This window comes from Heterodontus francisci, chromosome 10 (genome assembly GCF_036365525.1).
Source record: "Heterodontus francisci isolate sHetFra1 chromosome 10, sHetFra1.hap1, whole genome shotgun sequence".
Lineage (NCBI taxonomy): Eukaryota > Metazoa > Chordata > Chondrichthyes > Heterodontiformes > Heterodontidae > Heterodontus > Heterodontus francisci.
The window spans coordinates 68073962-68101348 of record NC_090380.1 but is presented as its reverse complement, the minus strand read 5'-3'; the positions used below and the strand labels follow the sequence as shown (position 1 = coordinate 68101348).

Here is a 27387-nt window from a genome sequence, read left to right as displayed (position 1 = left end):
CCCTTTGTATACCTCAATGTTTTTTTCTAGATTTTGAATTCTCAAAAGCATAGGTTTTCTAAAAGGGGTTTGCAGATTCCAAGGTTTGGTGGTTGGGGGGGGGAAGGAAACAGAAAAGGAGGTCTCTGAGTAAATACATCTACAGGCAAAGCCTGACAACTACTGTTGCAACAGAGCTTACAAAAAATCTAAAATTGGCTGTCTATCCATAGTTTTTTCTGAACAAGTTTATCATCCAAATAGAGAAGCCCATAATCACACAATTCCTGGTAGCTGCTAGCTATAAGATTTCAGAAGTTTCAGGTTGAAATAATTTCCACATGAACAGAACCTAATAATTGTTTTAACATTTTTACCCACATTAGGTTAAAATTCTATATTTTCTACAAGATTCCCAACAATGAAGTTATTTCATGCATCAAACTCTGTACTCAGTGAAGATTAAACTAAAGCAAGGAAGAATAGATGGGTTTGATAAGAAAACGGAAGATCCAACAAAGGAAGGAGGAGGAAAGAACATTAATAGGAGAATGAGCGTGCTGGAGAAACGGCAGAGAAAAAAATACAAGATAAAGACTCAAAATGCAACAGGATGTGTTTACATGAAATGGTTTCATTTTGGTTGGGCTGGGTGGGAGAATGAGGGGAAAGAACTCGGCAGCATCAAAATGAAATATCTGAGTTTTATTTACGACGACAGTGTTGATATAATGACAATTCAGGCTCAAGAAGAAAAGCAATTGTGGAGGAGAAAGACAAGTTGGAGGAGACTATAAAGGAAAGAAACTGTAAAAACACAAATAAAAATAGGGTGAGATATTAGAAACCCCTGAGACCCCTGTAAAGAGATGGCTTTTGGCAAAAAGTTTTGTCAGCAAAAGCAAGTACACAAAATTTGGCAACTACTACCCAGTCTAGTCTAATTTCCCAATTACTAGCCTTTATAGGCATTCTCCAGCCTTTAAAGGAAGCTTTGGTGACCAAAAAATGAAGTCATTGCCCATAACTTGCAAACTGTCAGACATACTCTTGAAGCAGATTAGGAATTTAAAGGGGGTGGGCTAACTGCCATCATGTTCAGATTATCTCCTAGTCATTACAATTGTTACCTCCTCCTGGTGAGGCAGTGGCATAGTGGTAACTTCATTAGATTAGTAATCCAGAGGCCAGGCTAATGCTCTGGGAACACAGAAGATGGAAAAATTTGAATTCAATTAACAAATATGGAATTAAAAGCTGGTCTAATGGTGACCATGAAAACATTGCCAATTGTTGTAAAAACCCATCCTCTGTCTTTACCTGGTCTGGCCTACATGTGACTCCAGACCCACAGCAACATGGTTGACTCTTTAAAAAATGCCCACTAAAATGGCATAGCAAGCCACTCAGTTCAAGAGCTATTAGAGATGGGCAATAAATGCTGGCCTAGCCAGCGACATGCACATCCCACAAAGAATAGAAATTTAAAAAAACTCCCCTTTCTCCACCCAAATTGCATTTCATGAGCCTGACACTGTCATTACAAATAAAACTCAAAAGATATTTCATTTTGAAGCTGCTCAGTTCTTCCCCACCAACCCCAACCAAAATGAAACCATTTCATTTAAGCACATCCAGTTGAATTTTTGTATAATAAAAGGAGACCTATTTCAAACTGTTGGAAAACCAAATATTTGACCAGCTGTAATCCATAGGATTCTTCCTGACATTTTTAAATTATCAGTTTAGTAGCAGTAACATCCACCATTTTCTTACAAGATCGCAACAGTAAAACAGTATGACCAAGTAAAACAGAATTACCTGCATGCCTTTAGAACTTCTGATGAACTGGGGTATATGGAGACAGAGGTTGAAGATGCAAGTTGAGTACTAGGTTTGTGAGCAGTTAATGGTGGGTCCATTTTACAGGGACTTTGAGAGTCCTCCCCTACACCCTTTCCATTGATTGTACGTCCCAGTCCACTCTGAGGGCTGTTAAGGCTGTTAACACTGTTAGCAGTAGTTTGTTCAGTGGATTTAGGAGATGGAGTTGCAGTAGAAACAGCTGAGGATGGTGAAGAAGCAACTGAATTCTCAGTCTTTGTGTGAACAACTGGATGGATGTTGTTAACTTTATCGCAAGACACAGAACCCCCATTATTATTACTGGGTTTCCCCATCAACAAGGCAGAGAGCTGAGGATTGTCTGAACTAAGTACACCTGGTGACTTGGACTCTCCATGACTTGAACTTGAAACAGCATTTGCTATAGCTTGATGGACATGATTAGGAAGTCCCTCTACGCTGGCAGTGCTGTTTGGTGTCCCTCCAGAATGCCTGTTTGTTTCAGGCACTGTTGATGCATTTCCTGAAGGCTTGCTCTCTTTGGTTAAGGTAATGCCTTGTTGTCCACCTGAGGTAGCAGTGTAAGAGGAGAGGTGATTGAGAGCAGCCCCCTGTGTTGTTAGTGAATTGCTAGGCATGGCAGGATGTCCAACCTGATTCCGAATACCAGTGCCAGCTGCCTGGAAATGCTGGGAATGCCCAATGGAAGAGAGAGGTCGTTCACAATTAGGACCTGCCGAATGTGAACTCTGACCTTTGTTCAGCCCCTGAAAGAGAAGCAGCAGATACTTATTTAATCAACTTTAACCATTTCCACTTTTCAGTGCCTCTAATGTAAAAAAAACACACCCAGGTGCTTCACAAATACAAACATCAAAATAGGGAAAAGAAATTAGATGTGACCACAACCTTCTTTGAAGATAAATCATGAGATTCTTTGAGGAGAGATAGAGAGGCTGAGTGCATTGGGAAGGCAATTCCAAAGAGTAAGACTCTTGCATCTAAAGTCTCTGCTGACAATGATACGAGTGGGGAGAAAGAGATCATCTCTCAAGAATCTGAGTGTCAAAGGAATGGAGCGTTCGGGGTGGGGTGGGGGGTGACGTGGATTTATGAGAACAGGATTTAAAATGCTGTTGAACAGGAAGTCAATGCAGGTCATTAAGAACAAATGTAATAGGTGAGAACAAAATACATGCACAGAATTTTGCTTAAGCTGAACTTTATGAACAGTGAAGAATAGGTGGTCAGTAAGGAGACATTAAAGTAGTTGAATATGGAGTCGGTAACGGTATTAATAAGAGGTTCAGCTGTGGAATGGCTGTGGTGGGCAGAGGTGGTCAATGTTGTGATTGATAACAGGGTCATGTCTGAGCCTCCCCAAGGATCTACATTTGGCTTCCTCCTCTTCCTTAGCTACATGCTACTCCTTTGCAACATCAGTAGCAAACATGGTGCAAGTTTGTGATAGCCAGAGGATCCATTTAAGATCAAACTTGATGCCAAGATTGGTTCAGCCCAATGTGGTCCAGCGGGGATGGCATCAGTGGCAACGAAGCAGAGTTTATGGTGGAGCAAAGATGATGGCTTTGGTCTGCCCAGTGTTGAATTTGCATGAAATTACGATTCATCCAAGAATGAATGTTGCAAAAGTTGTCTGACAGCACAGAGGCACTTGAAAGATGCAGCGGAAAGGGATAGAGCTGGGTGTCACTAGCATGTAGAAACTTGCCCCATGTATGCAGCTGATGTTGCAGAGGAATACCATCTAGATAAGGAAGAGGAGGGAATCAAATATAGCTCCTTGGAGAGGTCCAGAGATACTAGTGCAAAATGGAGATGCTTTGGCTATGTTTGGATCGGCAGGAATGGACCAACATGAGAGAAGTTCCAAGGAAACAGAGGAAAGGTTTTGGAGAAGGATAGTGTGAATAAATGCATCAACTTTTACAGAGGTTGAGGAGGGATGATGCATCACAATCACAGATGATGCCGTTCACGTTTTTCATTTGCGGCTGCTTTACTCCTATTGGAGGGCAAAAGCTGGACAGGAAAGGTTTAAACAAAAAGTTACAAAGAGACGAGCATGAAACAGAGACGATGACAAATTCATATGACACTTAAAAGGGTGGTTGGAGAGGACGGAAGGGTCAAGGATCACTTTTTTTTTTAAAAAGGGAGTGATAATGGCAGTTTTGAAGCAGGCAGTGTCTGAAGAGAGCAAACTATTGACAATGTCAGCTAGCATTGAGGCCCAGAAGGGAAGTTAGATGGCCAGATGAGCTCAGGAGGTAGAAGAATGGGAAAACTGCATTTCACTGTAAACATAATGAGGGTGTTAAATGTGTATGCCTGGAGAGGAAGAGAAGTATCCTTTCCACTTGCTTGTTCATTTAATAAACTGGTAGTTACACAAAACCTTCTTGTTGGCTATGGTATTAAATGATATTACAGGTGAACTGTGTAACAGAAATGTAAGAATTGTTTCTGCAAACATAGTGAGGCTCTATTTTCAATATTAAAATGCAGTAAAATACTAAAATTTGTATTAGCTACTCCAAATCAAGAAAAAATTAGGTTAAGAAATGAAAAGAATTCATTCTAATGCTACCAAGTGCAAAGGTATATTCCAGTAACAAAAACTTTTGAACTGGCCGGGGGTGGGGTGGCAGTTTTTTAAAAATTTTTTTATTTAGAGATACAGCACTGAAATAGGCCCTTCGGCCCACCGAGTCTGTGCCGACCATCAACCACCCATTTACACTAATCCCATATTCCTACCACATCCCCACCTGTCCCTATATTTTCCTACCACCTACCTATACTAGGGGCAATTTATAATGGCCAATTAACCTATCAACCTGCAAGTCTTTGGCATGTGGGAGGAAACCGGAGCACCCGGAGAAAACCCACGCAGACACAGGGAGAACTTGCAAACTCCACACAGGCAGTACCCAGAATTGAACCCGGGTCGCAGGAGCTGTGAGGCTGCGGTGCTAACCACTGCGCCACTGTGCCGCCCCAGTGGGGAAGAAAAGATAATGTGACACAACAGCTAGCATTTATATAGCGCCTTTAAAGTAGCAAATCGTCTCAAGGCACTTCACTTCACAGCAGCATTATCAAACAAAATTTGGCAACGAATCACAGAAGGAGATATTACGACAGGTGACCAAAAGCTTGGCTAAAGAGGTAGGTTTCAAGGAGGAAAGAGATGTAATGATACGGAGAGATTTGGGGAGGGAATTTCAGAGCTTAGGGCCTCAGCAGCTGAAAGCACATGTGCCAAAAGTGGAATGATTTTTAAAAAAGGGATGCGCAAGAGGCCAGATTGGAGGGGTGCAGAGATCTTCGAGGAATGTAGGGATGGAGGAGGATCTGAAGAAAAGGAAGGTGAGACTACGGCGGGATTTGATAACAAAGGTGAGAATTTGAAAATTGAGGCGTTGCCAAACTGGGAGCCAATGTAGGTCAGCGAGCACAGAGATGATAGGTGAACGGGGCTTTCGGCGAGTTGGAATACAGGCACCAGAGACTTGGATGAGATCAAGTTTATGGGGGAGTGGAAGGTAGAGGCCAGCCAGAAGAATGCTGTCTGGAGATAAACAAGGGCACGGATGAAACCCACTTGGACCCAAATCAGATCCTGTCACATTTAAATGGCAGATATGAACCTGATATTACAATGGCCCAATATAATCAAATAGCAGATGGTAGGAACTGCTGTCCATTTTGAAAAACTTTCCAAGCTAAACTTCAAATTATATTTGCAATGTTTTACAAGTTAATTCTTTGACAATCAAATATTTTAAAATCAATGTACTGCTGTACACAAAATTCAGTTTTATGTTGTTTCCCCAAATCCTATCTTTCAATTAAGAGAAGATTTGTTCTGCTGCAAAAGAATTGTGGTTAAGCATTACACTGGCCACTTTAGAATATTTGATAGCAAATGACTGAAAGTTTAGCATTTGACAATGAGTACATCAATAATGTCATTTTACCCAATAGAAACAAATCAACATAAAAACACAAGGGACAGGAACAGGGGTAGACCATACGGCTTCTCAAGCCAGCTCTGCCATTTAATACGATCATGGCTGATTTTCTACTCACTCCCCATATCTATTATCCGAGACACCAAAAATCTATCGATCTCAGCTTTGAATATATTCAAGATGGAGCATCCACAACCTTCTGGGACAGACAATTCCAAGATTCACAATCCTCTGAATGATGAAATTTCTCATCTCAGTCCTCACCCAAATCCAACGGCCCTTTGGGACTGACTCTCAGGGTCTGTCACAAAACACACATATCCAGCAGCCCTCCTGTACAAGGCATCGGTGACCTCCCTGATACAGCTGTGCACTGGTGACTGTGAAACGCCAGAGGTCGCCGGTGGCTCCCAGGAATGATGCAGAGGTGCAGAAGGAAAGAGCCGCGGTGACTTTGAGGGCCACATGTATAGGGTGCCCATCAAACCCCATCGGCTGCAGCTCATCATTCAGCAGGGCACAGAGATGAGTCACTGCCTCTCCGGACATCCGCAGCCACTTCTGACACTGGCGATCTGACATGTGCAGGTATGTCATGCAGGGCTTGTAGACCCGCTGTCGTCTCTGATGTCGAAAGCACCTTGATGGCTGCTGCTGCTCCCGTCCATGAGCTTCCACGTGGGCAGTGTCTGCCTGTTGGTTCGGCCTCCGGCAGATATGGCTCCTCATGGCACTTGAATCAGGAGAGACAGGATGGACCAGCCCCATCTGAACACTGCAGGTGAACTCAGTGCCTTCAGTGGAACCTATCAGGGCAGACAGTGATGTACATTGGTGCATCAGCTGTGTTCCATCATCACGTATGGTATGGTATGACATCGCCCATACTAACTTTGCCTGAAAGTGGGGTAGCGTGAACACAGTCACATTACTGACGTTGCGAGGATGCAACTCTTGGTCACATGAACTTCGACCCCAGACCATTTTTGGCCCATACCCCACACAGAAGGGGTCATGAAGTGCTATTGCACCCCTTCCCCAAACAATGTTGGCCAAATGCAGGGTCAACCCCCTTCACCACCACGATAAACGACCGCATGCGCAGAGTGACCCCCTTTACAGATGAACGGCACGGGGGTCCCTCCCTTATTTCATATAGAGTTATGTCCCGGTCATTGGAGACCCCCACCCACCTCCCTGATTTCATGCAGAGTAATGTCCCGGTCATCGGAGTCCCCCACCCACCTTTGACTGCTCCAAGCACTGACACTTGGTTGCCGCCAGCTTTTCACGGACGTGAACATGATGGCACGTGAGAGCCGCACGTCTGAACAAAGATTGAAACCTGTTGCCTGAATCGTTGCGACCTGTATGGCAAGTCTGGCGCAAAAATAAAACAGCAAGGGTGGCTCAACTGTGGCTTACAAAAAGAAATTAGGGATAGTATTAGATCCAAGGAGGAGAAATATAAAATGGCCAGAACAAGCAGCAAAGCTGACGATTGGGAGCGGTTTAGAATTCAGCAAAGGAGGACAAAGGGATTGATTAAGAAGGGGAAAATAGAATGAGAGTAAGCTTCCAGGGAACATAAAAACTGACTGTAAAAGCTGCTATCGATGTGCGAAGAGAAAAGGATTAGTGAAGACAAATGTGGGTCCCCTTACAGTCAGAAATAGGGGAATTTATAATGGGGAACAAAGAAATGGCTGACCAATTAAATACATACTCTGGTTCTGTCTTCACAAAGGAGGACACAAGTTCCCTCCAGAAATGTTGGGGAACATAGGGTCCAGAGAGGAGGAGGAACTGTATGAAATCAGTAGGTAAATGGTGTTAGGGAAATTGATGAGATTGAAGGCTGATAAATCCCCAGGGCCTGATAATCTACATCCCAGAGTACTTAAGGAAGTGGCCATAGAAATAGTAGATGCATTGCTGATTATTTTTCAAAATTCTATCTACTCTGGAACAGTTCCAAAGGATTGGAGGGTAGCTAATGTAACCCCACTATTTAAAAAAGGAGGTAGAGAAAAAACAGGGAATTATAGAACAGTTAGCCTGACATCAGTAGTGGGGAAAATGCTAGAGTCCATTATAAAAGATGCACTTGGAAAACAATGACAGGATCGAACAAAGTCAACATGCATTTACGAAAGGGAAATCATGCTTGACTAATCTACTGGAATTTTTTGAGGATGTAACAGGTAGAATAGATAAGGGAGAACCAGTGGACATGGTGTATTTGGACTTTCAGAAGGCTTTCGATAAGGTCGCACATAAGAGATTAGCGTGCAAAATTAAAGCACATGGGATTGGGGGTAAGGTACTCACATGGATAGAGAACTGGTTGGCAGACAGGAAACAAAGAGTAGGAATGAACGGGTCTTTTTCCGAGTGGCTGACAGCGACTAGTAGGGTACCACAGGGATCAGTGCTAGGACCCCAGCTATTTACAATATATATGTTAATAATACAAATGAGGGAATTAAATGTAATATATCTGAGTTTGCAGACGGCAGAATGCTGGGTGGGGAATGTGAGCTGTGAGGAGCATGCAGAGAAGCTACAGTGTGATTTGGACAGGTTGAGTGAGTGGGCAAATACATGGCAGATGCAGTATAAACCAGAAAGGCAGATTATCTGAACGACGATAGACCGGGAAAGGGGAAGGTGCAGCAAGACCTGGGTGTCCTTGTGCACCAGTCGCTGAAAGTAAGCATGCAGATGCAGCAGGCAGTTAAGAAGGCAAACAGTATGTTGACCTTCATAGCAAGAGGATTCGAGTACAGGAGCAAGGATGTCTTGCTGCAATTATACAGGGCCTTGGTGAGACCACATCTGGAGTATTGTGTGCAGTTTTGGTCTCCTTATCTGAGGAAGGATGTTCTTGCTATGGAGGGAGTGCAGCAAAGGTTCACCAGACTGATTCCTGGGATGGCAGGACTGACGTATGAAGAGAGATTGGGTCGATTAGGCTTGTATTCACTAGAGTTTAGAAGAATGAGAGAGGATCTCATAGAAACCTACAAAATTCTAACAGGACTGAACAGACTAGATGCAGGAAGGATGTTCCCAATGGCGGGGAGTCCAGGACCAGAGGTCACAGTCTAAGGATAAGGGGTAAGCCATTTAGGACTGAGATGAGGAGGGATTTCTTCACCCAGAGAGTGGTGAACCTGTGGAATTCTCTACCATAGAAAGCAGTTGAGGCCAAATCATTAAATATATTAAAGAGTTAGATATAGTTCTTAGGGCTAAAGGTATCAAGGGATATGGGGAGAAAGCGGGAACAGGGTACTGAGTTTGGATGATCAGCCATGATCGTATTGAATGGCGGTACAGGCTTGAGGGGCCTACTCCTGCTCCTATTTTTCTATGTTTCTGTAAGTAGCCATTAACATATTTTAATGCGGGTCCCGTCGCCAAGCGGCGGGACGGCCGCCACAAGGTCTCGCTGAGATCGGTACAGGATCTGCCGCCATTGGCAGTGAGCCTCCTCCATTCCTATCTTCATTGCCCCCCCCGACATCGTTCCCGGCGTTGGAGGGCTTTTAAAATCCCGCCCATTGTGTATGATTCAATGAGATAACCATTCATTTTTCTGAACTCGAGTGTACAGGCCCAATTTACTCAGCCTCTCATCATCGGACAATGCTTTCATCCCAGGAATCAATCTAGTGAACCTTCGCTGTACTGCCTCGAAGACAAGTATATATTCCTTCGGAGACCGAAAACTGTGCAAAGTATTCCAGGTGTGGTCTCAGCAAAGCCCTGTACAATTGTAGCAAGAATTCCTTATTCTTGTACTCCAATCCCCTTGCAATAAAGGCCAACACGCCTTCCTAATTGCTTGCTGTACCTGCATGCTAACGTTGTGTTCCTTGTAAAGAGTACACCCAAGTTTCTCTAATCATCATTTAAAAGCTTTATGCCTTTTAAAAAATATTCTGCTTTTCTGTTCTTACTACTAAAGTGAATAACTTGAGACTTCCCCACATTATACTTCATCTACCACCTTGTTGCCCACTCACCTGTCTGTATCCTTTTAAAGCCTCTTTGCATCCTCCTCCCAGTTTACATTCCTAACTAACTTTGTATTGTCAGCAAAGTTGGATACATTAGCCTTGATCTCTTCATCTAAGTCATTAATATAGATTGGAAATAGCTGAGGCACCAGCACTGATCTTTGTGGCACGAGTTACAGCCTGCCAACTCAAAAATGCCCTGTAAATCCCTACTCTCTGCTTCCCGTTTGTTAACCAATCCTCCACTCATGCTAATACATTAGCTCTCCAACTCAATGAGTCCTTTTCTTGCATACTAACCTTCTGTGTGGCCCCTTATCAAATGCCTTTTGGAAATCCAAGTATATTACATCTACTGGCTCCTCTTTATCTACCCTACAAGTTACATTCACAAAAACCTCTAAGAAGTTTGTCAATCGTTTACAAAATGGGCCATTGGTAAACAGAGACACACAACCCTTTGGCCACAACATATTACATCAAATTAATTACTAAACAAAATAATATTGAGACTCAAGACTGCTAAAGCAATTAGTTACCTGAGTGGAGTTAACAAGTTGGTTTTTCCACGGCTCCTCTGCGCTGCTGGTCAGGTTTGTGCGGTTATGAGGTAGAGTTAGTGCGTTTTGCTGCAGGTAAGGCACATTTCCATTGCTTCCACTTCCTGTTACATGATTATTGCCTATAGAAATAGTGTCTGAATTACCCAGCATTCCTGTAGTGCTGCATGTTACTGGGCCTCTGGATGGTTCAGCGGGAAAAGGTCCATTAGCCATTAGCTGTCCAGGAGGGACAGGACGGATTCCAGACTGAACAATGCGATCAGGCACTCTGGTTAGAGTGACATGAGGCTGTTGACCAGAAATAGAGTTTGCAGGCAGAGATGATCCAAGCGTTGGCCCGTTAGGAATTCCTGTAGGTCGTACCTGTGCAACTGTTGCCTGTCTCATCTGAATAAAGCAGAAAAATTGCTCAAAGTGAATAATTTCAACAACAGACTTTACAATCATCTTGACTTCACAAAATGATTTTTAGCAAATGATTGCACAATGTTCAGCACCATTCGTGACTCCTCAGATACTGAAGCAGTCCGTGTAGAAATTCAGCAAGACCTGGACAATATCCAGGCTTGGGCTGATAAGTGGCAAGTAACATTCGTGCCACACAAGTGCCAGGCAATGACCATCTCAAACAAGAGAGAATCTAACCATCGCCCCTTGATATTCAACGGCATTACCATCGCTGAATCCCCCTCTATCAACATCCTAGGAGCTACCATTGACCAGAAACTGAACTGGAGTAGCTATATAAATACCATGGCTACAAGAGCAGGTCAGAGGCTAGGAATTCTGAGTCAAGTAACTCACCTCCTGACTCCCCAAAGCCTGTCCACCATCTACAAGGCACAAGTCAGGAGTGCGATGGAATACTCTCCACTTGCCTGGATGGGTGCAGCTCCAACAACACTCAACAAGCTCAGCACCATCCAGGACAAAGCAGCCCGCTTGATTGGCACCCCATCTACAAACATTCACTCCCTCCACCACCAACGCACAGTGGCAGCAGTGTGTACCATCTAAAAGATGCACTGCAGCAATACACCAAGGCTCCTTAGACAGCACCTTCCAAGCCTGTGACCTCTACCAACTAGAAGGACAAGGGCAGCAAATATATGGGAACACCAACACCTGCAAGCTCCCCTCTAAGCCACACACCATCCTGACTTGGAACTATATCGCCTTTCCTTCACTGTCGCTGGGTCAAATTCCTGGAACTCCCTTCCTAACAGCACTGTGGGTATACCTGCCCCAAATGGACTGCAGCAGTTCAAGAAGGCAGCTCACCACCACCTTCTCAAGGGCAATTAGGGATGGGCAATAAATGCTGGCCTGGCCAGTGACGCCCCCACATCCCATGAATGAATTTTAAAAAAATGCATTAGAGTCATATTTATATCAAACTTAATATTTTAATAACTTTAATATTTTAACTTAATAAATTAATATTTTTAGGGTACTGCAAGTCACAAACTAGAAAACTCAAAAATGCAGCTAATCTGCTTCAGGTCACAAGCTCATCAGAATGTCCTAATTTTGAGGATTGAAAATGAAAAATGGGAAGGAAGCAGCATTAATTGAAAAAAAAACAGCACACGTCACCCATTTGAAGTTAACATAGCAAGCAATCTTCATACTACTATCAGCCATTAGTCAATAATTAAGCAATACAGGCTAGGTCTCTCAAACTGCACGAGTTAGGTCATGAAAATTCAGGCTATGCAAGACGAATTCATCCATGCTCTTCAAGAACAGTTTAGCAACACTATCAGTTGAAGCATATACACTGATGCAAGAATTAGGTTGTCTTGTACATAGTGGAAAAATGGGGAAATTGCTACCCTGAATCAAAGGCAATAGTTCAGGTTACAAAATACAAACTTAGAAGATGGACGGATAGAGGGAACAGCAATAACGGAAGAAGCTAATTTACTTTTATTGTCCATTTTTATCTTTGGCATGACTATGCCAGCTTTGAAAAATCAACAGCTCATGGTTCATACCAACTCCAAAGAATATTTTTTCAACAAATCAAGTGCCAGAAATCTAATCTGACAGCCAAAACCTAGCAGACGCAGAAAATAAAATGTTTTAAGCTTAATAAGGTAAACAGCTTATGTTAAAAATAGGTACAAAGCGAAATACAAAAGGTCAGAAAGAAATGAGGAAAAGGAAAGACAGCAAGCTTAAAATTTATTTTCATTTAAAACTGTTTATTTTTTGTAATAGAAGCTAATATTAGAATCATAAACCCACTTTTGGCAACTGAGTAATTTTATTACTATATCAGTATTTCAGCATTATTTCTTAGCCCAGTATTAATAAGTCAGCGCCAGGCAAACTGTTTATGTGAACCCCTTTACTTAAGGGCACTATACACTCTTACCTGCTGCTGGTGCTGTCGCATCAAGGTAAACTGTCCCTCAAGCTGTTCCAGCATTTGAAGCTGAAGCTGATTCAGGTTCTTTCTGTTTGCACGCAACTGCTCCAAAAACTGGAAAAATTGAAGTGCTTTAAATTTCTTAAGATGCATGGAAAGACAAACAACGTAGCACTATAAAATGTAATTCAGTCTTATGTTAACTAATCCTGAGTAAATTACTGATACCATATTTGTTTATACAATGTTTTTAAAATATAGATTGTGTTGAATTTCTAAAATTACTACAAAAACTAAGCAGGAATAATCAAATCCAAGATACAAGACTACCTTTGTTCTTTCATGCATATTGTTACGACTGTCTTTTCTAGTTCCACTTCTCCACAGGTCACAACATATATTTTTAACTGTTTACCCAACTATCGATCGTCAATGATATACTCTACTCTTTATCCCAGAATAAAATACACCAACCAGGTTTCTTCAATTCACATAATTATCAGTTTACTATAAAACAAGACTTATCCAGTAACGAAGCACAGATCGAAATATGAAAGTTCCTTTTTTAAATATCCCCCCATATACACACAGGAAAAAAAAATAAAGAAATTCTCTGCAGAGGGAACAAAAAAACACAAAAAAGGAATATTTTGGCCAAATATCTGCTAATTCTTGAATAGAAAAAAAGATATGGAAGGATGTCAGTTGTCCCTTTTGGTCTGGCATCAGGTAGACAGAGATTGGTCACTGGGGTCTTTTCAGAAGCAGTTCGTTCTGGAGATGTCGAGTAGTAGTCTGGTAGGCTTTCCAGAAGAAATGTGGCATTACGGGTTTCAGTTATCATACTCTGGATTCGCAGGGTTTTTTCAAAAAAAGGCAGAGAAGGAGGAGCTGACACTGGATTTCTCAGGGTCTCAGAGGTACAGGAAAGATGAGCTGAACCAAAACAATATCTCAGAAAATGAAACCACCTCCTGACCCTCATAAATCTTGACATGTCATTTCTCTGTAAACATCTCCAAGTCACCAAGGTTTCTGATGTTTATTTATCTTAAGGCATGTGATACCCAGTAAAGATTATTTTCAAACACAACATCTCAAGTGTCCTTTCAGTGAACTTCCAAAATAGATGCATTTCCATAATTTAAATACTAGACCTCAAAAAAATTTAACAAAAAATGGAAGTACTTTCATAATATACATTATTTATTCCAATTATATGAAGTAAATACTGTTGAATCATTTTTTTTTGCGTATTTTCATAATTTAGTCAAATGCAGGGACTGGGATTAATTTCTTCTACTCAACTGTCTCTACTAATGTCATAGTTAATGCTCCAAAAACTACTTTAATAAGTCTTCATGCTAGTTTGTACTTTTCTCTTGTTGCACTAGCACTAAATATATTGTAAATAAAGCACAGCAAATTAGAGCTGGAGGCTGAGCTAAAGACACTGTAATGCTTCAGGGAGGGGAAAAGTTACCTGGACACTTTGTTCCAGAAGGCAGTCACACCCCTTAGGATAGGGTTGTTAAATTTGGTCAGTGGTCAGGGACAGGAGGATGTGACTGCAAGTCAGGCAGGTAAGGGGATCGAGAAGGTGGGAGTGGAGGAGCCTCAGCCCTTGCAATTGAGTAAAAAGTTCAAGGTCCTTGCAGCTTGTCTGGACAAGAGCAAGGGCTGTAGTGTGGATGAGCAACTGACTGTAACACCATGGTCATTAGGAAGCCATTCAAGTGGGGGGGGGGGGAGGCAGTTAAAAGGAATGTAATGTTAGTAGGGGACAGTATAGTCAGGGGGGGTTAGACACAGTTCTCTGCAGCCGAGAGCAGGAATCCAGAAGGCTGCGTTGCCTGCCCGGTGTCCGGGTTCAGGACATCTGCTCAGGGCTGGAGAGAAATGCAGTGGGAGGGGCAGGTCCAGTTGTCGTGGTCCACGTAGATACCAACGACATAAATAAGACTAGGAAAGAAGTTCTGAATAGGAAGCTTGAGGAGCTAGACACTAAACAGCAGAACCTCAAATATAATAATCATCTCTGGATTATTACCGGAGCCACGTGCAAATTGGCATAGGACAAATAAGATTAGAGAGATGAATGCGTGGCTCAAAGACTGGTGTGGGAGAAGTGGGTTCTGATTCATGGGGCACTGGCATCTGTGCTGGGTAAAGTAGGGGCTGATCGTTGTGAAGGATTTCACCTGAACCGCACTGGGACCAGTATTCTAGCGAGTTGTAAAACTGGAGAAGTAGAAAGGGCTTGAAACTAAATAGAGGGGGGGGGAAAGGATCATGTAGGGAAATGACAAGGCAATTGGTCAAGGTAGCATTAAAGGTAATGATGATCAGAACATGGCAGCAAGGGACAATGATTGCAAACTTAAGAGTGTGCCAGTAAAAAACTGAAATAAGGGCTCTGTATCGGAATGCCTGCAGCATTCACAATAAAACAGATGAATTGTCAGCCCTAATAGAAATTCATATATGACCTGACAGCCATTAGAGACGTGGTGACAAGGAAACCAAAACTGCGACCTGATTATCCAAGGATACGTGACATTCAGGAAGGACAGAAAGCTGGGAAAAGTTGGTGGAGTAGCTCTGTTAATTAAAGAGGGTATTAGTACTAGAGCGAGAGATGACAGTTCTAAATATCAAAATGTAGAATCAGTTTGGGTGGAAGAAACAGCAAGGGGCAGAAAACATTGGTCAGAGTTGTTTATAGGCCACCAAACAGCAGTGGTAATGTAAATCTCAGTATAAATCAGGAAATTAGAGGAGCGTAATACAAGGGTAATACAGTAATTATGGGGGATTTCAATCTACATATAAACTGGGTAAACCTAATTAGTACCAATGTTGTGGAGGACCAATTCTTGGAATGTATGCTCGATGGTTTTCTAGAGCAGTACGTTGAGGAACCAACTAGGGAATGGGCTATTTTAGATCTAGTATTGTGCAATGAAACAGGGTTAATTAATAATCTTGTTGTAAAAGGAGCCTTTAGTGAAGAGTGACCATAATATGATAGAATTTTACATCAAGTTTGAAAGTGATGTAGTTCAATCAGAAACTAGGGTCTTAAATCTAAGAAAAGGAAACTACGAAGGTATGAGGGTAAAATTGGCTATGGTGGATATACTTGTCATCGAGGGAGTGCAAGGAAGGTGTACCAAACTAATTCCTAGGATGGAGGGATTATCCTATGAGGAACGAGTAAACAGACTGGGCCCTTATTCTCTGGAGTTCAGAAGAATGAGAATGAATCAAACATACAAAATTCTTACAGGGCTCGACAAGGTAGATGCAAGAAGAATGTTTCCCTTGGCTGGGGAGTCTAGAACCAGGGGACACAGTCTCAGAATAAGGGGCAGGCCATTTAGGACTGTGATGAGGAGAAATTGCTTCACTCAGAGGGTGGTGAATCTTTGGAATTCTCTGCTCCAGAGAGGTGTGGAGGCTCAGTCATTGAGTATGTTCAAGACTGAAATTGATAGATTTCTACATATTAAAAAAATCAAGGGATATGGGCATAGTGCAGGAAAATGGTGTTGAAGTAAAAGCTCAGCCATGATCTCATTGAATGGCAGAGCAGGCTCGAAAGGCTGAATGGCCTACTCCTGCTCCTATTTCTTATGTTCTTAAGGGGAAAGCTACCTGGACACTTCAATCCAAGAGGCAGTCATACCCCATAGCTTAGAAGTGGTACAGGTCTAGTTAGCGGTCAGGGATAGTAGGCAGTGAATGCGAGTCAGTCAGATAATGGGACTCCCAAGTGCAGCACTGGAGTAGCCTCATCCTTAACTCTTATTCAACACACATATGTGTTTTCACTAAAAACTGAGACTTTTTGTTGACCTTTTCATCTTGCACTCATCAGGACTACTCGCAAGAATACCAATGTAAGGGAAACAACAAATTTAAACTATATGAGAGTGCTGATTGGTTGGCAAGTTGGCTCTGACTGGTAGAGGTGTTGCTATGGAGAATGCACCAGTTTATGATGACTGGCAGTTAACTGCCAAGCTTTGTTTAATTTAAACCAGGCAGTTTGACTCTGGTCAAGGCATTGCCCCGAGGAATGAACCAGCGAATGGCTGTCATTTATTTTATTTAGCTGAAACAGGCTATGTGTACACATGATCTTTCTGTCTGCAAAGAACAGGGCTCTGTGTATTAAAAATGTAGCTTCCAGTATGCGCAAATGCACTACACTGCAAGCCCAACTGACAATCTTAAATTGGTTGTTAGTGTAATTTTCTGTCCAATCACTGAATCACATCTAATGCTGGACACTGTTTTAAGTTTTGCAAACGCAGGCTGATTGGGTACGGTCTGTACCTTGCCCGTTGTGAACAGCGGAATGGACATGTTGTTTGATATGATCCGCCAGTCTTTGGGACGCACGGCCTATATACCTAGCATCACGCTGGCATTGAAATTCATATATCACACTACTCATTTGTGTGATAGGCAAAATGTCTTTTTGGCTTGACGGCAGCATCCTGTTAGTGGTGAACACCACATTTGTTGCTACTGCATAGTAGCAGCGTGAAACAGCTAGCTTTACATTTGTGGGATACATTACCCTTCCAAGGTAATCTGAGGTAGACTGGGCACTTTTCAGGGCCGAAAATGATGGCCTTAGGCCCGTTCATAAGTTTGCGCGATATACAGCGAGAGACGATCTTATCAGGGTAGTCATTATCACGCAGGATGCCTTTGATTCGTCCTATTTCAGCATCAAGCTTGCATGGTGAGCAAATGGCTCAGGCCCTATTTACGAGGTTGTTGATAAGGTCAATCTTATAGTGCGTGGAACTGTAAGAACCCCAAAGCCTGTATTGGCCAGTGAAGGTAGGCTTGCGGTAGACCATGCAGAGAACCCCTTTCTCAACTAATACATCAAGGAAAGGGAGCTCATTTGACTGCTCCATTTCAAAGGTGAATTTGAGTGCAGGATGAAGCCCATTAAGACGTGTAAGGAAATTATTATATGCAGCTTGGCAGTTAACGGTCAGTCACCATAAACTGTTGCATTCTCCATGGAAATGCCTCTACCAATCAGAGCCCACTTGCCAACAAATCCGCACTCTCTTCTCATAGTATAAAGTTATTGCTTCCCTTACATTGGTATTCTTGTGAATTGCCCTGATGAGTGCAAGACGAAAAGCTTCAACAAAATGTCTCCGTTTTCAGCAACACTCAAGTTCTGTACTACCAAACAACTACATACGAGATTGTTGTTGTCTGTGTGGATGAGGGTGAAGTCTGCAAGGTGGATGAGCAAACTGACCACAGCACTATGGTACAGAACACCATTCAAGTGGGGGTGTGAAAAGAAATGCAGTAGTGGTAGGGAACAGTACAGTCAGGGGAATAGATTTTGCACTCTGCAGATGCAATTGGGAGTTCTGAATGCTGCATGACCTGCCCAGTGCCAGGGTTAAAAACATCATCCCGTGGGAGGAGAAGAATTTGAAGTTGCAGTGGGAAGGGAAGGATCCAATTGTTATGGTCCACATAAGAAGCAATGGCATAGATAGGTCGAGGAATGACATTCTGCTGAGGGAGCTTCAGGAGCTAGGGTCCAAATTAATAAGCAGAACCTCAAAGGTAATAACCTTTGGATTACTACCTGAGCCACACGCAAATTGGCATAGGGATAAACAGATCAAAGAGTTGAAAGGGTGGTTCAAAGAATGTGTGGGAGACAGGGGTTTCGATTCATGGGGTACCAGCACAAGCACTGGGGAGAGTGAGTTGCTCCGTTGGCATGGGCTCCACTGAAACTGGGCTGGGACCAGTATCCTGGCAAATTGTACAACTAGAGCTATAGATCAGCCTTCAAACTGAAAAGGGGCAAGGGAGTGTTCATGCGAGACGAAATTTATAAATCTGAAGAGTAAAGTCAAGGTCACTGAACAGTGTAGCAAATTTGGTAAAGATAAGCGGAATGTGACAGGAATGGATGAAAAGTTTAACACCAATAGTGCATTAGTGAATGTCAAATCAGGAAAAAAAAGGTAAAAAGTTTAAATTAAAGGCACTTTATCAGAATGCATGAAACATTCGTAACAATTAGGGGAAGCGGTGGCGTAGTGGTATTATTAGACTAGTAACCCAGAGACCCAGGGTATTGATCTGGGGACATGGGTTCGAATCCCACCACAGCAGAAGGTGGAATTTGAAATAAATTAATAAATCTGGAATTAAAAGCTAGCCTAATGATGGCCATGAAACCATTGTCGATTGTTGCAAAAACCCATCTGGTTCACTAATGTCCTTTAGGGAAGGAAATCTGCTGTCCTTACCTGGTCTGGCCTACATTGGTGGAGTAGCAGATAGTGAAGGGGACTGTCAGAGAATACAGCAGAATATAGATAGACTGGAGAGTTGGGCAGAGAAATGGCAGATGGAGTTCAATCAGGGCAAATGCGAGGTGATGTATTTTGGAAGATCCAATTCAAGAGTGAACTATACAGTAAATGGAAAAGTCCTGGGGAAAATTGATGTACAGAGAGATTTGGGTGTTCAGGTCCATTGTTCCCTGAAGGTGGCAACGCAGGTCAATAGAGTGGTCAAGAAGGCATACGGCATGCTTTCCTTCATCGGACGGGGTATTGAGTACAAGAGTTGGCAGGTCATGTTACAGTTGTATAGGACTTTGGTTCGGCCACATTTGGAATACTGCGTGCAGTTCTGGTTGCCACATTACCAAAAGGATGTGGATGCTTTGGAGAGGGTGCAGAGGAGGTTCACCAGGATGTTGTCTGGTATGGAGGGCGCTAACTATGATGAGAGGTTGAGTAGATTAGGATTATTTTCATTAGAAAGACGGAGGTTGAGGGGGGACCTGATTGAGGTGTACAAAATCATGAGAGGTATAGACAGGGTGGATAGCAAGAAGCTTTTTCCCCGAGTGGGGGATTCAATTACAAGGGGACACGAGTTCAAAGTGAAAGGGGAAAAGTTTAGGGGGGATATGCGTGGAAAGTTCTTTACGCAGAGGGTGGTGGTTGCATGGAACGCATTGCCAGTGGAGGTGGTAGACGCGGGCACGATAGCGTCTTTTAAGATGTATCTAGACAGATACATGAATGGGCAGGAAGTAAAGAGATACAGACCCTTAGAAAATAGGCGACAGGTTTAGATACAGGATTTGGATCGGCGTAGGCTTGGAGGGCCGAAGGGCCTGTTCCTGTGCTGTAATTTTCTTTGTTCTTTGTTCTTCTTTGTACATGTGACTCCAGACCCACAGAAATGTGGTTAACTCTTACATACCCTCTGAAATGGCCTAGCAAGCCACTCAGTTGTACCTAACCGCTACGAAGTCAATAAAAAGGAATGAAACCGGACCGACTACCCGGCATCGACCTAGGCACCGGAAACGACAATGGCTAACTGTCCCACAGACTAGTCAAGCAACAGCCTGATATAGTCATACTCACAGAATCATACCTTACAGACAATGTCCCAGACACTGCAATCACTATCCTGGGTATGTCTTGTGCCACCGGCAGGACAGACCCAGCAGAGGTGGCAGGACAGTAGTATACAGTAGGGAGGGAGTTGCCCTGGGAGTCCTCAACATCGACTACGGACCCCCATGAAGTCTCATGGCATCAGGTCAAACATGGGCAAGGTAACCTCCTACTGATTACCACGTACCGCCCTCCCTCAGCTGATGAGTCAGTACTCAATGTTGAACAGCACCTGGAAGAAGCACTGAGGGTGGCAAGGGTACAAAATGTTCTCTGGGTGGGGGACATCAAAGTTGATCACCAAGAGTTGCTCGGTAACACCACTGCTAACCGGGCTGGCCAAGTCCTAAAGGATATAGCTGCTAGACTGGGTCTGTGGCAGGTGGTGAGGGAACCAACACGAGGGAAATACATACTTGACCTTGTCCTCACCAAACTGCCTGCCGCAGATGCTTCTGTCCATAACTGTATTGGTAGGAGTGACCACTGCACAGTCCTTGTGGAGACGAAGTCCCCACCTTCACATTGAGGATACCGTCCATCGTGTTGTGTGGCGCTATCACCATGCTAAATGTGATAGATTTAGAACAGATCTAGCAATGCAAAACTGGGCATCCATGAGGCGCTGTGAGCCATCAGCAGCAGCAGAATTGTACTCAACCACAATCTGTAACCTCATGGCCCGACATATCCCCCACTGTACCATTACCATCAAGCCAGGAGACCAACCCTGGTTCAATGAAGAGTGCAGGAGGGCATGCCAGGAGCAGCACCAGGCATACCTCAAAATGAGGTGTCAACCTGGTGAAGCTACAACACAGGACTACTTGCATGCCAAACTGCATAAGCAGCATGCGATAGACAGAGCTAAGCGATCCCATAACCAAAGGACCAGATCTAAGTTCTGCAGTCCTGCCACATCCAGCCGTGAATGGTGGTGGACAATTAAACAATTAACTGGAGGAGGTGGGTCCACAAATATCGCCATCCTCAAAGATGGGGGAGCCCAGCACATCAGTGCGAAAGATAAGGCAGAAGCATTTGCCACAATCTTCAGCCAGAAGTGCCAAGTTGATGATCCATCTCGGCCCCCTCCTGAAGTCCCCAGCATCACAGATGCCAGTCTTCAGCCAATTCGATTCACTCCGCGTGACATCAAGAAACGACTGAAGGCACTGGATACTGCAAAGGCTATGGGTCCTGAAAAATATTCCGGCAATAGTACTGAAGACCTGTGCTCCAGAACTTGCTGCACCCCTAGCTAAGCTGTTCCAGTATAGCTACAACACTAGCATCTACCCGGCAATGTGGAAAATTGCCCAGGTATGTCCTGTACGCAAAAAACAGGACAAGTCCAACCCAGCCAATTACCGCCCCATCCGTCTACTCGCAATCATCAGCAAAGTGATGGAAGGTGTCATCAACGGTGCCATCAAGCAGTACTTGCTTAGCAATAACCTACTCAGTGATACCCAGTTTGGGTTCCAAAAGGGCTATTCAGCACCTGACCTCATTTACAGCATTGGTTCAAATATGGACAAAAGAAATGAACTCAAGAGGTGAAATGAGAGTGACTGCCCTTGACATCAAGGCAGCATTTGACTGAGTATGGCATTAAGGAGCCCCAGCAAAACTGGAGTCAATAGGAATCAGGGGGAAAATTCTCTGCTGGTTAGTCATACCTAGCGCAAAGGAAGATGGTTGTGGTTGTTGGAGGTCAATCATCTGAGCTCCAGGACATCACTGCAGGAGTTCCTCAGGATAGTGTCCTAGGCCCAACCATCTTCAGCTGCTTCATCAATGACCTTCCTTCAATCATAAGGTCAGAAGTGGGGATGTTTGCTGATGATTGCACAATGTTCAGCACCATTCACGACTCCTCAAATACTGAAGCAGTCCATGTAGAAATGCAGCAAGACCTGAACAATATCCAGGCTTGGGCTGATAAGTGGCAAGTAACATTTGCGCCACACAAGTGTCGGGCAATGACCATCTCCAACAAGAGAGAATCTAACCATCTCCCCTTGACAGTCAATGGCATTACCATCGCTGAATCCCCCTCTATCAACATCCTAGGGGCTGCCATTGACCAGAAACTGAACTGGAGTAGCCATATAAATACCGTGGCTACGAGAGCAGGTCAGAGGCTAGGCATCCTGCGGCGAGTAACGCACCTCCTGACTCCCCAAAGCCTGTCCACCATCTACAAGACACAAATCAGGAGTGCGATGGAATATTCTCCACTTGCCTGGATGGGTGCAGCTCCAACAACACTCAAGAAGCTCGACACCACTCAGGACAAAGCAGCCCGCTTGATTGGCACACCATCCACAAACATTCACTCCCTCCACCACCGCGCACAGTGGCAGCAGTGTGTACCATCTACAAGATGCACTGCAGCAACGCACCAAGGCTCCTTAGACAGCACCTTCCAAACCCGCGACCTCCACCAGCTAGACGGATAAGAGCAGCAGATGCATGGGAACATCACCACTTGCAAGTTCCCCTCCAAGTCACACACCATCCTGGCTTGGAACTATATCGCCGTTCCTTCACTGTCACGGGGTCAAAATCCTGGAACTCCCTTCCTAACAGCACTGTGTACCTAACTCACATGGACTACAGCAGTTCAAGGCGGCAGCTCACTACCACCTTCTCAAGGGCAATTAGGGATGGGCAATAAATGTTGGCATAGCCAGTGACGCCCACATCCCATAAATGAATAAAAAAAAACAAGCCAGGCAAATTAATGGTACAAATAAAGATAAATGGCTTTAATCTAATAGCCATTACAGAAATATGGTTGCACAGGAATCAAAGGTTGGGAGCTAAATATTCCAGGGTACGTAACGTTTCAAGATGACAGACAAAATGGAAAAGGAGAAGGGGCAGCCCTGATAATAATGGATTAAATAAGAACAGTAGTAAGAAAGAATCTTGGCTCCGAACAGCAGGAAGTAGAATCAGTACAGGCGGTGATAAGAAATAACAAGGGGAAGAAAACGCTGGTGGGAGATGTTTGTCGGCCCCCTAACAGTAGTTATGCTGTTGAACAGAGTATTAATCAAGAAATAAGACTAACTTGTAACAAATGTAATAATCATTGGTTAATCTTCATAAAGGCTAGACAAAGCAAATAAGCAGAAGTAGTTTGGAGTTTGCATTCATGGAATGCATTTGAGATAGTTTCCTCAAACCAGGGAAGAGGCTATTTTAGATCCTGTTCTATATAATGAGACATGATTCATCGTAAGGGATCCTCTGGGAAAGAGGGAGCACAGTAAAGAGAACAGTCAAGGCCACTGAACAATGTAGCAAGTTTAGTAAAGATAAGTGGAGTGTGACAGGAAGGGATGAAAAGTTTAACATTAATAGTGCATTAGTGAATAATGTCAAATTAAGGAAAAAATGATAAAAAGTTTAAATTAAAGGCACTTTATCAGAATGCATGAAACATTTACAACAAGATGGACGAATCAGTGGTACAGATAGAGATAAATGGGTTTGATCCAATAGCCATTAGCGTGGTTGCATGGAGACCATTGTGCACGCTGGTTAGGCCCCAATTGGATAACGCATCTAGTTCTGCTCACCACACTTCAGGAAGGATGTGAGGGTCCTTGCGAGGGTGCAGAGGAGATTTACCAGAATGGTTCCAGGGATGGAGGATTTCAGATACAAGGTTAGGTTGGAAAAGCTGGTGTTCTCCCTGGAGCAAAGGAGAGATTTAATAAAAGTGTACAAGATCATGACAGGCTTCAAAAAGGGAGACGAGGAAAAGCTGTTCCCATTGACAATGGTACAAGGACTAGGGGACACAGATTGAATGTTCTGGGCAAAAGATACAGGGGGAATATGCGGAAGCATTTTTTCACGCATCGGTGGCAATGACCTGGAACTCGCTGCCCACAGGGGTGGTGGGGGCTGAGACAATCAATGACTTCAAGAGGAATTTGGATGGCCACCTGACAGAAATAGGCTTGCAGGGCTACGGGGATTGAGGTGGGGAGTGGGATTGACAGCATAGCTCTTTGGAGCGCTGGCATGGACTGGATGGGCCAAATGGCCTCCTTCTGTGCCATAAATGAATGACATACATAAGTCTGAAATTAGAATACTGAACTTAAATAAATGGGTATAAAGGGCAAGTTGGTTATGGTAGATTGGGAAATTAGATTAAGAGGTATGACGATATATATGAGCAATGGCAAACATTTAAAGAAACAGTTCATAATTCTCAACTAATCTACAAGCTATTACGAAAAACTCCAAAATTTCCCAGATTCTGAACAGTCCCAGTAGATTGAAAAGTAGCAAATCTAACACTGCTATTCAAGAAAGGAGGGAGAGCGAAGACAGACCAATTGGCCTGACATCAGTCATAGGGAAAATGCTGGAATCCATTACTACGGAAATGGTAACAGGGCACTTAGGAAATAATATGATTAGGCAGAGTCAACATGGTTTTATGAAAGGGAAACAGTGTTTGACAAATCTATTAGAATTTTCTTTTGAGAATGTGAACTAGCAGGGTAGACACAAGGAGAAACAGATGTTGCATATTTGGCTGCACAAGATAGGAGCTCATGGGTTTGGGGGTAACATGGAGACAGGATTGGCTAAAGGACAGAAAACAGAGTAGGAATAAATGGGTCACTTTCAGATTGGCAGCTATTATTGATGGGATGCTGCAAGGATCAGTGCAGGGGCCTCAGCTATTTACGTTCTAGATCCATGATTTAGATGAAGGGACCAAATGTAATGTATTCAAGTTTGCTGACAATACAAAGCTAGGTGAGAAAGTAAATTGTGAGGAGGACAGTGTCTGCAAAGGGATATAGATAGGTTAAGAGAGTGGACAATGTGACAAATGTAGGGAAATGTGAGGTTATTCTATAGGAAGAATAGAAAATCAGAATTTATTTTTTTTAAATGGTGAGAAATTTTTAAATATCCGTGCTCAGAGTCTTGGATGTATTCGTAAAAGGAACACAATCAGCAGGCAAACAAGTAGGAAGTAAATGGTATGTTATGCTTTATTGCAAGGGGATTGGAGTACAAGAGTCAAGAAGTCGTGCTGCCATCTTGGTGCTTTGGTGAGAACACACCTCGAGTATTGTGTAGAGTTTTGGGGCTAAATTACGTTTTGAAGACAGGGTTCCCAGTGGCGGGCCTCAGCCCTCCATCAGACCCCCATAGCTATTTAATAGTGGGCAACCAGTTAGCTGCAGCGCCATCCAGGATACCTTCCCTATAAGGGACAAGCTGCCGCCTACAAAGCTGCCAGCCAGTCGGAAGTCGCAGTACTGGCAGCAAACGCCCCTGCCGGAAGTCCAAGGACGACGGAGACACCCGGATAGGTAGGTGGGGTCGGGGGTTGCCGGGGCATTCAGGCAGGCCCTGGAAACGGGGTGAGGTTTAGTGGTTTAGTGAAGGTTTTGGGGGGGGGGGGGCCATCGCTGGCAGGGGGGGCCCTCAGGGGGCCCTAGATTGCCCCCGAAGGAAGGACAACACCCTGACCCCACTAGGAGGCTACTAGGTTTTACCTGGCAGTGTCTCCCAGTGGTGGCAGGCCCCTCTGCCTTCAATTAAATTAAAGTGGAGGTGGGAAAAGGCCCTCATGTGGCCATTAATTGACCACTTAAGGGCCTGGGGCAAGAAGGCCATCCTCAGCCTTCCCCGTCCAGGACTAAATTGGAAGTTGTCAGGAAGGCGACAGGCCTACACTCTCGGGACTTCAAAAGAATGAGAAGTGATCTCATGGAAACATGCAACATTCTGAGGGGGCTGGATAGGGTCGGTGCTGAGGGGCTGTTTCCCCTGGCAGAAGAATCTACAACTAGGGGTCATAGTCTCAGGATAAGAGGTCAACAATTTAGGACTGAGATGAGGAGAAACTTCTTCACTGAGGATTGAGCGTATTTGTTTTACATCAATCTTCTCTACCCTGGAAGGCTGTGGATGTTCAAGTGTTGAATATATTCATGACTGAGATTGATAGATTTTTGGAGTCTCGGGGAACGGGCAGGAAGATGGCGTTGAGGATCAGTGATGAACTTATTAAATGCTGGAACAGGCTTGAGGGACTCCCATTTCTTATGTTCTTATGGACTATTGCAAAAATGTTTATCTTCATGGATAACAAAAGTGACAAATGCTCAAAGTAATATCAAAAATGTTGTTCTCATAATAAAGTATTCTATGGACGTAAAACAAAGTCTCTTAAAGCACTAGGCACCATTGGTCTTCTCTAGATACAAAATTCTGCCAAGTTACATGCAGCACAATAAGAGGAATTCTATCAGCCATCCAGTGTTCTATCAAAATGGTTCAATCAAGAGTGTATTATGTAAGTCATTGGAACACTTCCAATAGGTAGCAGTTTTATAATTTCCAGCACATGTATTATTTTATATGTCACACTGATTACAAGACTGGTTTTAAGATATCCATCACGATCTCAATTGAAAATTAAAAGAAATTCCACGTGATATGATTTCACAAGTAATGTGAAAATGAAATTGCAAAAGTTGTGACGGTCAGATATAAAGTTTAAAGCTCAATCAATGACAGTTTAATATTCTATTGTAGGAGCATCCAATCTCTCTCTTAGGGCCGGTTGCAGACCCCAAGCCCTGCACCTTGACATGAGAAGCCCAAGCAAGTTAATCATTCTTAGGTCTATATTTCATGTTTGCCCATTTGTCCTGTTTGAATTTTGGGCATATGCATGTCAGGAAAGGGCCTGTGCCAGGTAAATCTTCATTTACAGCATCAAGATCTGTTAATTTCAGAAACATGCTAATTAGGGAGAATAAGGAAGTAATCTATGTCATGCCCGAGGATCCAATATACATACTTAAACAGCCAAAAACAACAAAAATGTTATTCCATTGTAAAACTGATGTTTCAATAGAAGCTTCAAAAACTTATCATCTTTTGCATAAAGGCAAAAGTTAGGCATGACAAAGCGAAAATAGCTCATGTTTGCTGATTTTTTTCCCTACGGAAATACAATTAAATTCAAATCATAAACAGAGCAATTAGATACCAATTTGCTAGATTACATCACTGAACAGAGCTCAGGCCTTGTGAATATCCTATGAAGTTGCTTTCAAA

The 27387-nt window shown here is 43.3% G+C and overlaps 1 protein-coding gene across 3 annotated transcripts in view; it reads right to left on the bottom strand.

Moving 5' to 3' along the window:
• The window catches only part of kdm6a (lysine (K)-specific demethylase 6A), a 311647-nt gene that overhangs the window by 48921 nt on the left and 235339 nt on the right, over window positions 1-27387 (bottom strand). For all 3 annotated transcript variants that reach the window (XR_010975826.1, XM_068040670.1, XM_068040671.1), the window contains 3 exons: window positions 12791-12898; window positions 10387-10797; window positions 1801-2591 (listed from right to left, as the gene is read on the bottom strand). Coding sequence is in view for 2 of the 3 variants with exons in the window: in XM_068040670.1 (XP_067896771.1) it covers window positions 1801-2591; window positions 10387-10797; window positions 12791-12898 (1310 nt within the window). In the remaining variant the exon portion in view is untranslated. The remainder of the gene's footprint in view (window positions 1-1800; window positions 2592-10386; window positions 10798-12790; window positions 12899-27387) is intronic.